This window comes from Sinocyclocheilus grahami, unplaced genomic scaffold (assembly GCF_001515645.1).
Source record: "Sinocyclocheilus grahami isolate Dianchi unplaced genomic scaffold, SAMN03320097.WGS_v1.1 scaffold754.1, whole genome shotgun sequence".
Classification (NCBI taxonomy): Eukaryota; Metazoa; Chordata; class Actinopteri; order Cypriniformes; family Cyprinidae; genus Sinocyclocheilus; species Sinocyclocheilus grahami.
Genome location: NW_015505933.1, coordinates 55,011 through 70,061, shown reverse-complemented (window position 1 = coordinate 70,061; position 15,051 = coordinate 55,011). Strand labels below are relative to the sequence as shown.

General features: G+C 37.4%; 1 protein-coding gene across 2 annotated transcripts; it reads left to right on the top strand.

Annotated features, from left to right (window-relative positions):
- Positions 1–572: 572 nt before the first annotated feature.
- On the top strand, positions 573–14,197 carry LOC107561040 (protein LBH). 2 transcript variants are annotated; one of them, XM_016245373.1, is made up of 4 exons: positions 573–726; positions 8,456–8,565; positions 12,195–12,360; positions 13,674–14,197. In XM_016245373.1, the coding sequence occupies exons 1-4, from the start codon at positions 585–587 to the stop codon at positions 13,724–13,726; spliced, it is 471 nt and encodes a 156-aa protein (XP_016100859.1). In that variant the 5' UTR covers positions 573–584; the 3' UTR covers positions 13,727–14,197. The 2 variants fall into 2 exon arrangements, with proteins under 2 accessions (XP_016100859.1, XP_016100858.1); XM_016245372.1 differs by lacking the exon at positions 573–726 and adding an exon at positions 2,299–2,452.
- The last annotated feature ends 854 nt before the right edge of the window (positions 14,198–15,051 follow it).

The following is a 15,051-nucleotide window of genomic DNA, read 5'->3' as shown; positions in this document are numbered from 1 at the left end:
TGTGTGTGTGTGTGTGTGTGTGTGTGTTTGTCATCAGTGCAGTGGATGATGGGAACTGTAGTCCGGAAGAAGTGCAACAGTGGTGTGGCGCAAGAGTCCATAGTAGTAGAAGAGTGATCTCTGGTGGCGAGCAGACGGAAGTTCATGGACCGGATTCGTGACAGCTATATTTTAATATTGTACTAAGTAGTTTACACCCCTGGTAACATGATCAACATACTGTATTAACGATTTCCATTCAATTTTTTTATTAAAACTGCATGGTTGATAATAAATCATTCTTGAATTTGAGAGATTATATGTGAAAAGGTGACCATTTACTTTCAAAGAGACTGATGGACATGACTTGTTGCAGAGGACATTCAACATTTCACAATCTCATATGATCCCTGCATCTATTCATATTTTAACTGGGGTATCTTCATATCTACTATCTGAATTATGGCAAATGTACAATAGTAAGCTACACTAAACTATCTGCATCTTAAAACTATCGTGAAGAGCCAGAGGTGTCTCTCTCTCTCTCTCTCTCTCTCTCTCTCTCTCTCTCTCTCACGCACTCACACTGACTCGCGTGAGTGCGCATGAAATTACAGTCGCTATCTGAGGCAACAGTAGCAGCGCTTCAGTCTGGGAGAATCTGGCTTGAGTCTAGCACGCACATCCACTGGAAAGAGCAGCAGTCACGGGCTTTACGCGGAGAGCCAGCACTTCTGAAGGCTACAGGTATGGGCACTTTACACACCAGCCGTACAAACGCCGTGCACAATGCGCGCTTGAGCTTGAACCCAAACTACCTGAGGCACACTGAAAGGATTAATCAGCATTTAGTGCAGGATGTGTCAGATATTTTCATGCTTTTGAGAAAGATGCATTGCATTGTGCGACTGATTAAGTAAGTTCGAATAGGTTTCTCACATATAAATTAGCCTGCAAGTTTCTGGCACTAAGGCAAGATTTTGGAAATTCAGGATTACTCAGCTTTTTGATGCCCGTAACTCTTGTCACCGCTATGCTTTGACAAATTATGTGCTCTAATTAAAATAACAGTCAAGTGTAGGATAGCCTACTATTCCTATTTCGGTTACCATTACCATTATTATGCATTCAGATTTAAATTCTTATTATAGTATTACCATCATTTTGATATTAAAGGAATAGTTCTGCCATTTACTCACCCTCATGCCTTTCTAAACTCATTCTTCCTCCCGTGCTACGTAAATTATTTCTGAAATGTAACCTGGCACTGAGTAGGCTACAAGTTACAGGAGTATCCCTGAAATTAGTAACATAATATTTTTACCTGCCACTTTTTAGGTAGGCTAATCTGATCTAATTATTTGTTGGAAAAAGTGATATAACAATAACGAATAGTTCCGGTCTGCATATTATTGGATTGGTCAATACCTGTGCAGGATATCACTGCGCAGCACCGATAGTGGATCGTTATATTTTTGTTGCAACCTTCTGTTACGCGAGGGACTATATTCTGGCGGAGGAATTTGATTAATAGCAAAGGTAATAGAAATAAAAATGATAAAATACATTTTAACGGTGTTATTAATATTTTTTAATATAAAATACACTCTGGCCTTGCTATAGCCTAATTTGTGCACAACAACAATCTTTCAGAAAACTAGTTAAGATAGTAAATTAGCAGTAGGCTATTTATGTAACCCAGATTACATTGCTCTTAAAACACAAAAAGAATATAAGTCTCACCGTCCACTTTCATTGTATGGAAAAAGGTGCAATGAAAGTGAATGGTGACTGAGGGTCTCCTTTGGTGTTCCACAGAAGAAATAATAACTTGAGGGTCAGTACATTTTGTCAGAAGTTACATTTGTAGGTGAAAAAGTAAACTTGAAGCCTTGTAAAACTAATTTTATAGCTACATTGTGTAATTCTAATGGGCAGATAAGCAGATTTATAATGTCTTTTTAACGTTTGATCAGTTGTATTGGCAGTTTTCTAGCAATGGCTTTTCAGCGCTTTATTCATTGATCTATTTTTGCAATTTTGCATGTGATGGTGTTTTTTTTCTTCCAAAAAATGACTTGTTTTGCAATCAAGCTCTGGCTTTTGCTGTTGTATTGTTCCCAACAGTCAATTATTATAAAGATAGCATGTTTTGAAGTGTGTTTTGTGATGGTAACATTTAGTTACGAGAGTTTTGCTAGTGCTCCATGCTGACTGTAGCTCCAGTATGGGTCATTTGCCTAGATTTGAGTAAGATTTTCCATCTCTCTCTCTCTCTCTCTCTCTCTCTCTCTCTCTCTCACGCACTCACACTGACTCGCGTGAGTGCGCATGAAATTACAGTCGCTATCTGAGGCAACAGTAGCAGCGCTTCAGTCTGGGAGAATCTGGCTTGAGTCTAGCACGCACATCCACTGGAAAGAGCAGCAGTCACGGGCTTTACGCGGAGAGCCAGCACTTCTGAAGGCTACAGGTATGGGCACTTTACACACCAGCCGTACAAACGCCGTGCACAATGCGCGCTTGAGCTTGAACCCAAACTACCTGAGGCACAGATTCTGATTCTGAAGTGTGTTTTGTGCATGGTTTGTGATGGCAACATTTAGTTAGAGTTTAGCTATTACTCCAAGCTGACTGTAGCTCCAGTCAGTTCAGTATCGGTCATTTGCCTAGATTTGAGTAAGATTTTCCATGTCACCAGGAAGGGGGTGAGGTCTGTCGTTGCACCCAGTCATATTAAATTATTCAGATACCATCTCTATTTTTCACTGAAACACAGAGCCATGCACAGCGAGACACGTTTAAATGGTAGAAAAGTAGAAAATAGCGTTTGTAACTAACCACCATGCTCTCCACCAGGAGTTTACTGAGCATGGGTTTCTTTAAAACAACAGATACTCAAAAGTGCAATGGCCAACAATAACACCTGCACTGTTTTTCAGGGTTGCCCGTCTGAAAATATTTTGATGAGCATATGAAGTCTTTGTGTGGCCGCCTACAAAGCCAGTCTTCCACAGCGCTTTGTCTCACTATAAATGGCACCAAGCACACGCACAGCCCTTTGATCCCTCACTCAAGCCCCTTTTGTCTTTGCCGCTCACTTTCACCAATGAAAAAGCCTGTATGCTAACAAGGGTCTGGGGAGTGAGCTGCGTTTGTGCTGGTCACCATCAACATAATAGCGAGCATGAATAATCAGTCCATTTTCAACCAACATTAAAGGCAGAGAACATAAACAGCTCAGTTTCTTTATCAGTCTGCCATCCAGCATCTGTGTGCTGCTAATTAATCTGAATGGCACTTTTAGTAAAAAAAAAAGTTCATTTATTTATTTATTTTGGGATGATTTTTCATGATAGCACTGTGTAAGATTGTAGCTTGTGGGTCTATTTTATCAGGCGTAGGTGTCATTCTTTGGTCCAAACGATTTATTTCTTCATCGTTTCATATTCACCAAGGAGTTTACTGAGCATGGGTTTCTTTAAAACAACAGATACTCAAAAGTGCAATGGCCAACAATAACACCTGCACTGTTTTTCAGGGTTGCCCGTCTGAAAATATTTTGATGAGCATATGAAGTCTTTGTGTGGCCGCCTACAAAGCCAGTCTTCCACAGCGCTTTGTCTCACTATAAATGGCACCAAGCACACGCACAGCCCTTTGATCCCTCACTCAAGCCCCTTTTGTCTTTGCCGCTCACTTTCACCAATGAAAAAGCCTGTATGCTAACAAGGGTCTGGGGAGTGAGCTGCGTTTGTGCTGGTCACCATCAACATAATAGCGAGCATGAATAATCAGTCCATTTTCAACCAACATTAAAGGCAGAGAACATAAACAGCTCAGTTTCTTTATCAGTCTGCCATCCAGCATCTGTGTGCTGCTAATTAATCTGAATGGCACTTTTAGTAAAAAAAAAAAGTTCATTTATTTATTTATTTTGGGATGATTTTTCATGATAGCACTGTGTAAGATTGTAGCTTGTGGGTCTATTTTATCAGGCGTAGGTGTCATTCTTTGGTCCAAACGATTTATTTCTTCATCGTTTCATATTCACCGTCCTTTAATCCTTTTCTTTTATAGTACTGCTTATTTCTACTTTCTTTCATCTGCTCACCCCCTGTTTTTCCGCTGTATCCCTCGTCCTTTGATTCAGTTGAGCCACCCAGTTCCCAAATGGAATCAAGGGTAAACTACAATGATAATGACAGTATAATATCCTCTCTACCAAGACCTTTGTTTTCACAGATAAAACAAAAATATCTTTAAAGTGGCTGATCTGTAGTGAAGGACTCTCTCATTTCATGTCACCTGTCTGGCTTTAGAGCTTTGCTGTTTCTCATTACATCAAAGCATAAGAAGCATCATTGAGGTCTCTTCACAGCCTTATCTCAGATCAGCTAACACTGGATACTGGTTTTATCCATGCAAATGATCAGGTGATAGAATGGGTGTCATCAGATAAAAAAAAAAAAGCAGGTTTGTTGTGTGAATGTGCAATGTAGTGAACGAGCAGCATTGTATGCATGCATGCATGTCTTTTTGCAGTATTTAATAATAATGCTACAACTAAATATCAAAATCCGATTCTTTATCAAACAAATACCATGTGTGCTAATACACGTTTTCACGGTAAAGTGCCGTGTTAGTCACCAAGCCTTCGTCATTCACACAGGACGGTGTGCATATGTGGCATGCGGAGGGCTGAGGAATCAGCCTTCAGGACCACCAGCTGTTCCACGTCGCATTAAACAGATCATGCGGCAGATAGATTATGCAAGCCAACCGTACTCATGTGAGCTTCATGTAAATGTATCCAGTCTGTCCTGTTTATTATTTAAGCAGTATCACACGAGTGAGAGCGTAATACTGCTCAATAAAGTTAATACTCAGTATCTTACGTGACAACAATGTACTAAAAGCATTTTTCAGTTGAGTTTTTAAAAAGTTTAGTGTACAGTCAACACTGTTGTCAAAACGATCCCCGTTCATACGGATCTGCGAAAACTACTTAAAGTGCTGTATTATGCATACCAGGCAGTTGGTGAAAAAATACTACGCACCTGTTCACAAACCAATAGACCGAACACGAATATGCTTGTGCATGACATCATAGTTTTCACAAATTAGAATTTTTGTAGTTTAAACAGATGATAACAGGATAGTTTTCAATCACTGGAACTTTAAATCCCATTTTCAAAAGTTTGCATATTTAGGCCCCTAAAATGCTGTTGCCGTGTAAACATCCCCTTAGACGCAATATTGAGTTACTTTAGCCATTTTTGCTTCGCCAGTTCATTTTTTTTTCTTTGAACAAGACACAGTGATGTTTTGCTCCTGAATAAAAGTGTTTATGAACAAATTGTTTGAGTGAATAATTCACTGACTCATTCATAAAGACAGCTTGTTGTTTCATTCCTGAATGAATCAGTGTTTCTGAAGAAATCATTTGAGTGAATGATAAATGGCTTACTCATAAATAAAGTTACTTTTCGCCATCTACTGGCATATTGATGTAACCTGTAAAAAGAGTCAATGAAAAATCCCCACTACAGTCTGTCCATAAAGTGTAATTGTTAAAAAAAACTAAACTAAACTAAAACTATTAAATAAAGCTTAAATAAATAGTTTAAAGTAACTTATATGAAGGTAAAATAATGCCTAAAAGATTTGCATACGCAGGGTAAGAGTTGTGGAAGTGTACATAAGACTGTAAACGTAAATTAAATTTGCATGCGCAAGAGAAGCTTTGTAAAGGTGTAAATCGCGGTTCAAGCCTAAGAAAAAAATATTTGCAGCATTTTACTGTTACTCATAAGTGTAATTCATGTATTGTGAAATTGCAGCTTCATGCGAAGGCAAAATAAATATGATCTGCATTCTTCTAACTTTCATTTTTTTCTGCGTTTACACTTTTGGCACGTTGTTTTTCGCTAAAATACAGTCAAAAGTACTGCAAGCCTGTGAACAGTGATTTGCAAGCGAAAACAACAGTTGACTGGATTGACTGCATAGAACCAATCTGTATGTTTAAAAAAACAAACTGTTTTAAATATCTAAATGACTTGTTGTGCATGTGGGGCAAAAAGTTCCCAAAATAAACCGATATGTACAGCTCCGTCTTTCTTTTCTCTGCTCTTACAATTTTGGCACGATTCTCTCACTTACTGAGTTTTGCAAGCGTGAGGGGGAGGGTGGGTCCACCACCTTCTTGTAGCCAATCAAATGATGCTCTCGCTGACTCTCTATTTACTCTTATCCGATTGGTTCAATAAACACATCACATGCCAAAACATAAATCTTAATTTAGTACTTTTAACATACACATACATTAAAAATAAATAAATAACAACTTAATTAAAACATGATACTTTATAAGTTGTGTACCATTAGGCTATGTGTTCATACTGAACTTACTTACATTGTAGTCTACTCTCCCAGGATCAGGAAACAGTCCTCCATAAAATGCGCTGCACACATCTGAATATTTGGGTTAAACTGTTCTGGAACAGTGTTGTAAATACAACTTAACCACTGATTTCTAGTCGTGTCCTCTTTTGGAAGACCAAACAAAGTATTTTCGCTTTCACAACGAAACACACAGCGTCACACCCGGCAGGGTTGAGTGAGCGGAGGCCGGCGGGCTAGAGTGAGGAATGGCCGGCGGATTCGACGAAGGAGCGGCCAGCGTGCTTGCGGCAACCACATGTGACGACCAAGCGGCAACCTTCCCCTCTCTCTCGTGAAGCCAACACGGAAGTGACTGCAAAAGGGAGTCAATCCCATAGACTCCCCATGTTAAAATGCCCAACTTCACAGCAGAAAAAAACATGTTTACAGCCTGGTAAAAAAAAATATTTTTGTCTATATAGCTAATTTTGCCCTTCATGACAACTGTGAGGGGGGTGAATTTTTTTATAACTCTTCTGTTTAAATTATATTTATAAATTAGGCTCCGCCTACTTTAGGCTTCAAAAACGCTCTTCGGAAACCTACGGGTGATGTCACGGACACTACGCCCATGTTTTTATACAGTCTATTGTGATGACCCCAGGCTGGACTCCGCTTCGTCCACGGTGAAAGCCGATCCGGCGCTCCACAGCGTGAAGTTGATGTATTTCCTCAGCGACCAGCACGGATCAGCTCCAGGCATGACGAAGTGGATATCGTCCTCTTTTGGAAGACCAAACAAAGTAGTTTCGCTTTCACAACGAAACACACCACATCTTCACGACATGGCAGCGGCAGCAACAATACTACAGCAAGAATAAAAGTTACACCTTTCTTTGTGTGAACATTTAGGCGGCGTTATGCAAATCTTCCCACATAGTGACGTAGACATGTGGGGGCGTGTTAGAACGAGCCATTTTAGGTAGGCGTGGTTGACTCTTAACTTTTATAAAGAATATCTCTTTGGATTTGAGACTTTGGTCTTTGCAACTTTACAGCTCTTCTTTATGCACCAAAAGCCTTGTAACACTCCAAAGAGAAAGGAAAAATTGAAATCGCATCATATGACCCCTTTAAATAAACAAAAACGAATAAAAATGGCATAAGGACACAACAAAATCACCAAAATTTAAACTAAATTTTGAATTAAAGCATAAAAATATGGAAATAAAAGAATTCATAAAATTAATAAATACTATAGTAGTATATAATAGTAAATATAGTGTTATAGTAAATAACACTGTCTGGAATGCTGCTCTACCAACCAGATTTATGGATATGAACTTGTATAATTTGTTATACTGTAATATCTCAATATAGTAATATCTGTAATATCTCAATCAATATCTTCAAAATGTACTTTATGTGCTTACTGATTTGACTGAAGTCAGAGATATTATTTAATATGTCTGAACCAACTTGACTACTTTAGGTTACACCAAACAAAAGTTTATTTAAGATTGATATTATGTATAAGATATTATGTTGTTACAGTGTAAGATTTGAAAAGTGACATTTGTTCGGTTTACCTTAAGAATTAAATATTTATTGGTTCTTTAAACTTAAGGAATGTTGTTTATCTGAGTTTTTAATATGGGAACAAATTTGAATAATTTCATATACTTCACAAAACTGGATGCTCAGCACCATTTAGTTTTCATCTCCTAGATGAATTTTGCATTTAGAAGGAATTGGAGAACAGCCTTGATATTTTTGCGACCCACTGAATGTATCCTCGCTCTTGATTTTAGCAGATGAGTGTGAAAGTAATTTCCTTCGAAAATGGAGGAAGAGCTGATTTGAATAACAAACAATGTATAGACTTGCTCTGCATAAAATCATGGTAGGTGCGCATGGATTGGCTGGATGGTTTTGGCAGGATCTTTTCATAGATGAGAAAATAACCCAGCTGTGGTTATTGCAGGTGGCTCATCTGAATCAGACTCTCCCACATTCATAGGCAACTGAGTGGACCGAGCGACGCTGTGACTATCAGAGTGTAAATGCACTGCCTCCTGACTTGTTGTAGGTTTAAGTGTGTCACTGAGCAGCATGACGGAGGTGATGAACAGCTGTGACTCTGCGGTGGGAGACTACAGTGTGAGCGGCACGTCTGAGGAGCAGAACATCTCTTTACAGGTGGGTTGTGCTTCTCTCGGTCAGCTGGCTGGATGCTCTCTTGAAATTCATATCAGTGATTTATTCAAGAGGAACAAGGCTAATGAAACACAAAAACAAGTAAAAGATCATATATACAGTCGCTGGTCATTTTGACAAAAAATAAAGGGATTTAATACAGATAGTGATCATCTGAATACATGAAATTGCTATTTGCCAAAAATAAATAAATAGAAAGACAAAGGGAATGCATGGACATGAAATATTGTTTGAGTTATTTGTAAATGCATTTTTATTATTTTACATGTATGTTATCTAATTTAATAGTTTATTTAAAATATAGAAACAACAGCAGAACAAACAATCTACAATGTAAATTTTAAATTAATTGTAGCCATTTAATCTGTGGACTTTTTTTGGTGGACTTGTTTGCTAACATATTTAAAGCTACAAAGTAACATGCCTACCTCTATTTTAACATCTCACTTATCCAGCTCTATACATTTCTGATTCACTGTTCTTGGCATTGCTTGGCAAATGTTTTCATTTTCTAGGGGATGCTAGTCTTCTACCAGGTTTATGCTTGCCATAAACTTTCATACTGAAGTGTAATTTTGCAAGATGGCGCCAGTGAGAAATTCTAACCAATTCTAATTTTAAGTAACATGAGAGATCTGAAAATAGCACCAATACAGCAGCAGACAATGGTAATATATACAATTAAGGCCTGTTCATACCAAGAATGATAACTATAATATTAACTGTATGTGAGTGGAAGACCAGAAACGGAAGCCCATGCAAAAGTTCCAAAGTGCAAGTTCATGTGATCACGTGAAGATGTGAGACCAACAGAGGAATGATACGTCATGGTGTGAGCTCTTAACTGAATTAGAAGAACAGGCTACATCTGAAATCACATACTATCTGAGTATTTTTTTTTTAAATAAGTAATTACTTTGCAACCACTAAAAAGTATGTTCTATGTAGTATGAATGTGTGTAGTATGAATGTAATACAGATAGTGTTGGGTAAAGTTACTTTTAAAAGTAATGTATTACAATATTGCGTTACTACATAAAAATTAACTAATTGCGTTACTTAGTTACTTTTTATGGAAAGTAACGCATTACATTACTTTTATGTTACTTTTGTCACCTGGGCTGGGCTTGCTTATTTATTTTTAATAACAAAAACCCAAAAGTTATATTTCTGGCAACTATAAAGGCCTTTTCACACCAAAAGTGACATTAATAAGCCTTAGCCTGAAGGAAGTGCCTCTGCACCTCACTCCTGATATCTCTCAACACAGAGACAGAAGAGCTGTCAGTGAATAAATGGGAATACAAAGTAACTTGCAATACTTATTTGAAAAAATAACTCAGATATTTTCTTGTAAATTTAAAAGCAATGCATTACTTAACTAGTTAAATGAAAAAAGTAATCCGATTACCTAAGTGGCATTACTTGTAATGCATTACCCCTAACAAAAAAGGTTTTATGCACCTCACTCCTGATATCTCTCAACACAGAGACAGAAGAGCTGTCAGTGAATAAATGGGAATACAAAGTAACTTGCAATACTTATTTGAAAAAATAACTCAGATATTTTCTTGTAAATTTAAAAGCAATGCATTACTTAACTAGTTAAATGAAAAAAGTAATCCGATTACCTAAGTGGCGTTACTTGTAATGCATTACCCCTAACACTGAATATGCGCTACATTCGTCACATTGTTATTGTCATGCGACATACCAGTGTCAGTTGCATCACTTCACTGCCATTCACAAATCCTCTCCCTTGGCCTCATGGGATAGTAAAGCGTCATCTTTTTTTAGTAAAACATCTAACAATAACTTTAATAGAACATTAGTTCAGAGTTTAAAAATGTTCTCAAATGTAGCACAGAAACTGTATTTATATATTACTCATGGCACATTTTCTGAAACATTTTATTGGTTGGATGTTCATCTAACATTTTCTAAAATGTTACTACTTGTTTTAAAACGTTCAGAGAATATTCAAAACTAACATTCCCACGACATTTGCAAAACGATAAAGAATGCTCCCTTAACATTCACGTAACAAAAAAGGTTTTAAAACGTTTAAAAACTGATGTTTTGAACATTTAGAAATAATATTTTCAAATTAATGGGAACTTCAGCAAAACATTATTAGAACATATTTTTTTTATTTGCTCTGACTTTTCATGTACTGTTTTTCACCTGGTGTTGATGTCCCACTCAGGAGCCACTCCAGCATTTTATGTAGAAAATTAATCAAAAAGCAGTGCAATGGAATGTGAACGACCCAACAGTATCATTCCTTTGTGTCCATTATAGTTGTAGTATGGAGGCTATTTTATCATCCTTCATGTGGACTGTCCATTAAGAGGCATTTTGCAAAAAAATTTGAGCACTATTTGCACATATTTGCAGGACTGACCAATCAAAATCGACTATTCCAGAGAGCAGGGTAGGAATAGGTTAAATTTTAAGTGACAGTCACACACATACGTGCTGAGTGTTTTTCTGGTTACCTGATGGATGACTGCGATGGGTGTCCGTGGATCTATTTGGAGCATTTCCTCCGTCATTTCAGCCTGATTGGAGTCCGTTTCATTTTGCTCACATCGCTACGAAAAGCCAATCAGATTTCTGCTCGTTCATACAGCCTGCTGGAATTCAAATTCAGATTCCTCTCAGACACTCAAGAGAGACTCGAAAGGTCACAATCTTTTCAGGGAACGATCATCATTACCCTTTCTTTACCACAGGATGAGCAGTGCCATTATATGCTAGCTGAATGAACCCTGTCTGAATGTGTCATTCACTCTGTCATGTAGGCTCTTTCTGTACTTTGTAAACCAACATGCAATGCACACCCTTTTCTACTGTTGGTGGCTTTTAAAAAATTCATGTCTCGCTTGATAGCCCACATGTTGCAAAGACACGGACACACTCAAGACGTTCCTGTTCACACTTCAGTGCAATTGTGGAGAAATAATCATACACAACGTGAGTCACATCCTGCTCTCATGAACGCTAAACAAGGTAATATAGGACTCACACAAGACATGAGGTGAATGCCAAACACATCATTAATAAAAACCCATCAAGGAGTTTTTGATGGAACTGCTGGAGTGGAGCTTTTGTAAACATATATTTACTCATAAGTGGTTGCCCACAAAAAATAATAATAATAATTCTTCTCTCTGATTGCTTATAATGGAAATGCACTAAAATTTTCAAGTAGACTTTAGTGCTGAATGCTTCCAAGGTTAAAACAGATTGACCTGACAACAGCATGCCTTAAATTCTTTTTAATTGGCATTTTTGTTTTGTTTTCCAGTAAATAATTCTAAGCATAGATAAAACATATCGTGAATGTATCATGGAATGCTTAATTTTTCTTTTTTTTTTTGTGTTAAGCACAAATCAAACAACACTCTGGTAAAATGCTTAAATTAAAACTACGGCTTCCAATTTGATGGTTTAATGAGGTTCTTAGATCTTTAATGGAGGAAGTAAAGGTCAAATCATGCTGTTTCTTGAAAGCTGTCAGGGCATTTTGAGAACTTTCAGATTTTAAGATACATTTTAGCTCACTGAACTGTCATGTACTGTGGCCTCTCGTGACCCCTGTGTTACAGATCTTCCCAGACTCCCATGAACGGTTCCCAAAGCTTTCCAAACGCTTGCCATCCATCGTGGTTGAACCCACTGAGAGCGGGGAGGTTGAGAGCGGGGAACTGCGCTGGCCTCCTGATGATCTGAGCCCTACAGACGACCCCAGAGACAAACAGGCCCAGGCTGCAAGTAAGTTCATGTTAACCATTATAAGAATGTCCCATTTAGGTTTTCTGTTATTCTCTTTAATCTCATAATTAATCATTTTTTTTTACTATGGCTACTACATGTGTTTGTTTCCCCGGGCGCCGCAGCAAAAATGGCTGCCCACTGCTCCGGGTGTGTGTTCACGGTGTGTGTGCACTTTGGATGGGTTAAATGCAGAGCACTAATTCCGAGTATGGGTCACCATACTTGGCCACATGTAAAAAAAAAATAATTTTTCTTTATTCTTGAGTTTTGAGTCTTTATTCTCAAAACACTGGCTTACTGTCTTGAAACTTCATGACTTTATTTTTGCAATGCTGATCTTTTAGATTTAAATTAGATTTATTTCATTTTAAATGACACATACAACTTTGTCATACTAAATGCAATACTTAAAACGTTTAAATTAATTGATGCACACCACTGAAAAAAATGGTAACCTAAAAATGTTAACATCTAAATTAACTGGGTTTATTCAAGTCAAAAATATTATTTAACATCACTCAGTCTACCTAAATACCTAAAAACAAAACTATTTTTGAGGGGGATAAATCAGGTAGAAATACCTCTTTATGGTAACAGATGCAAGTAATTTTTTAAAGTGTACAGCAAAATTATTTTACATGATTTTTAAAAGAAGTCTCTTATGCTCAAGTCTGCATTTCTTTGATCAAAAATACAATAAAAATGTGAAATATTATTACAATATAAAATAACTCTTTTCTGTTATATTATATCTTAAAATATAATTTATTCTTGTGTTGGCAAAGCTGAATTTTCAACATCATTACTCCAGTCTTGAGCGTCACATGATCCTTCAGAAATCAATCTAATATGCTGATTTGATGCTCAAGAAACACTTCTTGTAAAGGTTTTTTTTTTTTTTTTGGAAACCGTAATAAATTTTTCAGGATTCTTAGATAGATAGAAAACTCTAAAGAACAGCATTTATTTGAAACTGAATTTTTACTGTCTTTACTGTCATTTTGATCAATGTAATGTATCCGTGCTGACTAAATGTATTCATTTCTTTAAAAGAAAAAAAAAAATCTTTTAAAAAATCTTATTGACCCGAAACTTTTGAATGGTAGCGTCCATAAAAGATGTTGTACATTTTATTATTTCATTTCAAATGCAGTTAAAAAAATTCTGAATTGCTTTTTTGAATTGATTTTGATTGCTTGTAGAGTGGTTCTTTTACCTCTTAGTTGATTTCAGTCTTGTAGCATCAGATGCAATACATTTAAGGAAATCAAATTTATGGGACGTTTGATTATTTTGTGTTTGTATTTCAGTTGACAAGCTCACAGAAGACAGCCGAGAGGTCGCAACAGTGACGGAAAACTAATGGGCAATGATTGACCAATCCAGCCAATCACTGTGAATGTCTTCATTATGGACAGGAGTGAACGGGAGACTCCACCAATTAGGTTTGCCTATCATCCACACTAGAGCCGCCCACCTGCTGACCTCCACTCCCCTAGGTGGAGCCGAGGCCTGAGAGACTGTCTTAACTGAACTAGCTCACGTGCCAAACTCTAGTGGTAGTCAGCTGCTGTGATTGAGTTGTAAATTATCTCCAATAACACCATGATACCCATTAGAAGTCACCTATGCCTGCTAAATTATAAATTGGCATTCATTTATGTATTTATTTGCTTTGGACCAAAGTCTTTCATTCCTTCTATCAAAAGAAAATAGCTTCAGGATGTTAATTTGATGTATTATATCAGCACACATTAAGTGAAAATGGATTTAAGATAACATGTAAATCAGTGTTTCTCAACCCTGGTCCTGGGCGCCCCCCCAGCACTGCACATTTTGTGTGTCTCCGTAATCAAACACACCTGATTCAACTCATTAGCTCATTAAAAGAAACTCCAGGACCTGAAATGGGTGTCAGATAAGGGAGACATACAAAATGTGCAGTGCTGGGGGGCGCCCAGGACCAGGGTTGAGAAACACTGATGTAAATGAACTACAGTGCATAATGGCTCTTCGCCAGTGTAGATTTCAAACTCTATGCTATGTACAGTAGATCTCAGTTTGTTTTCATGCTCACACACTACTAATAGGGGCTTCTTTTTAACACGCTTTCCAGATTTGCACATATTCTTTACATTAATTCTTCACATTAATTCTCTGTTATTCACATTGCTGCTGCTTATTTACTAGTGTTCGTCAGAGCTGCTGTAAATGTAGCTTTCTTTGCCTTAGACATTTATTTGTAGTTACACTGTATGTACGTCATAAGTTTAATGAAATTACTGTTTGTATATATGTTCAGACAGTCGTTATTTTACCCATCACATGTATCTGTCACCTTCCCAAGGCAAAACCCTTTGGTGCTTCAGAGTCTGTTGAATATCACTGTATTCTGTTAAAAATCTACTGCTCTTTTGATGTTTGAATATTAGTCTTAAAATATTAATAATCTGTCTGGGAATGGGAACGAATGCAGCACAGTATCACTTAGCATTAAAGGCAGTTACTTCTACATCCGTGCTCTGTTGATTCATCAAGTGAATGTATGTAGGATCCAGCCTCGACACATCACTGATTTCTTGTGGGTAGATGTCAAGTACTAGCCAAAGGCACTTCTAGTTGAATACTGTGTTGACACGAGCAGTAGTTATTCTAGCCCAACAGCATCAGCAGCTCTGAGCAGTTGAT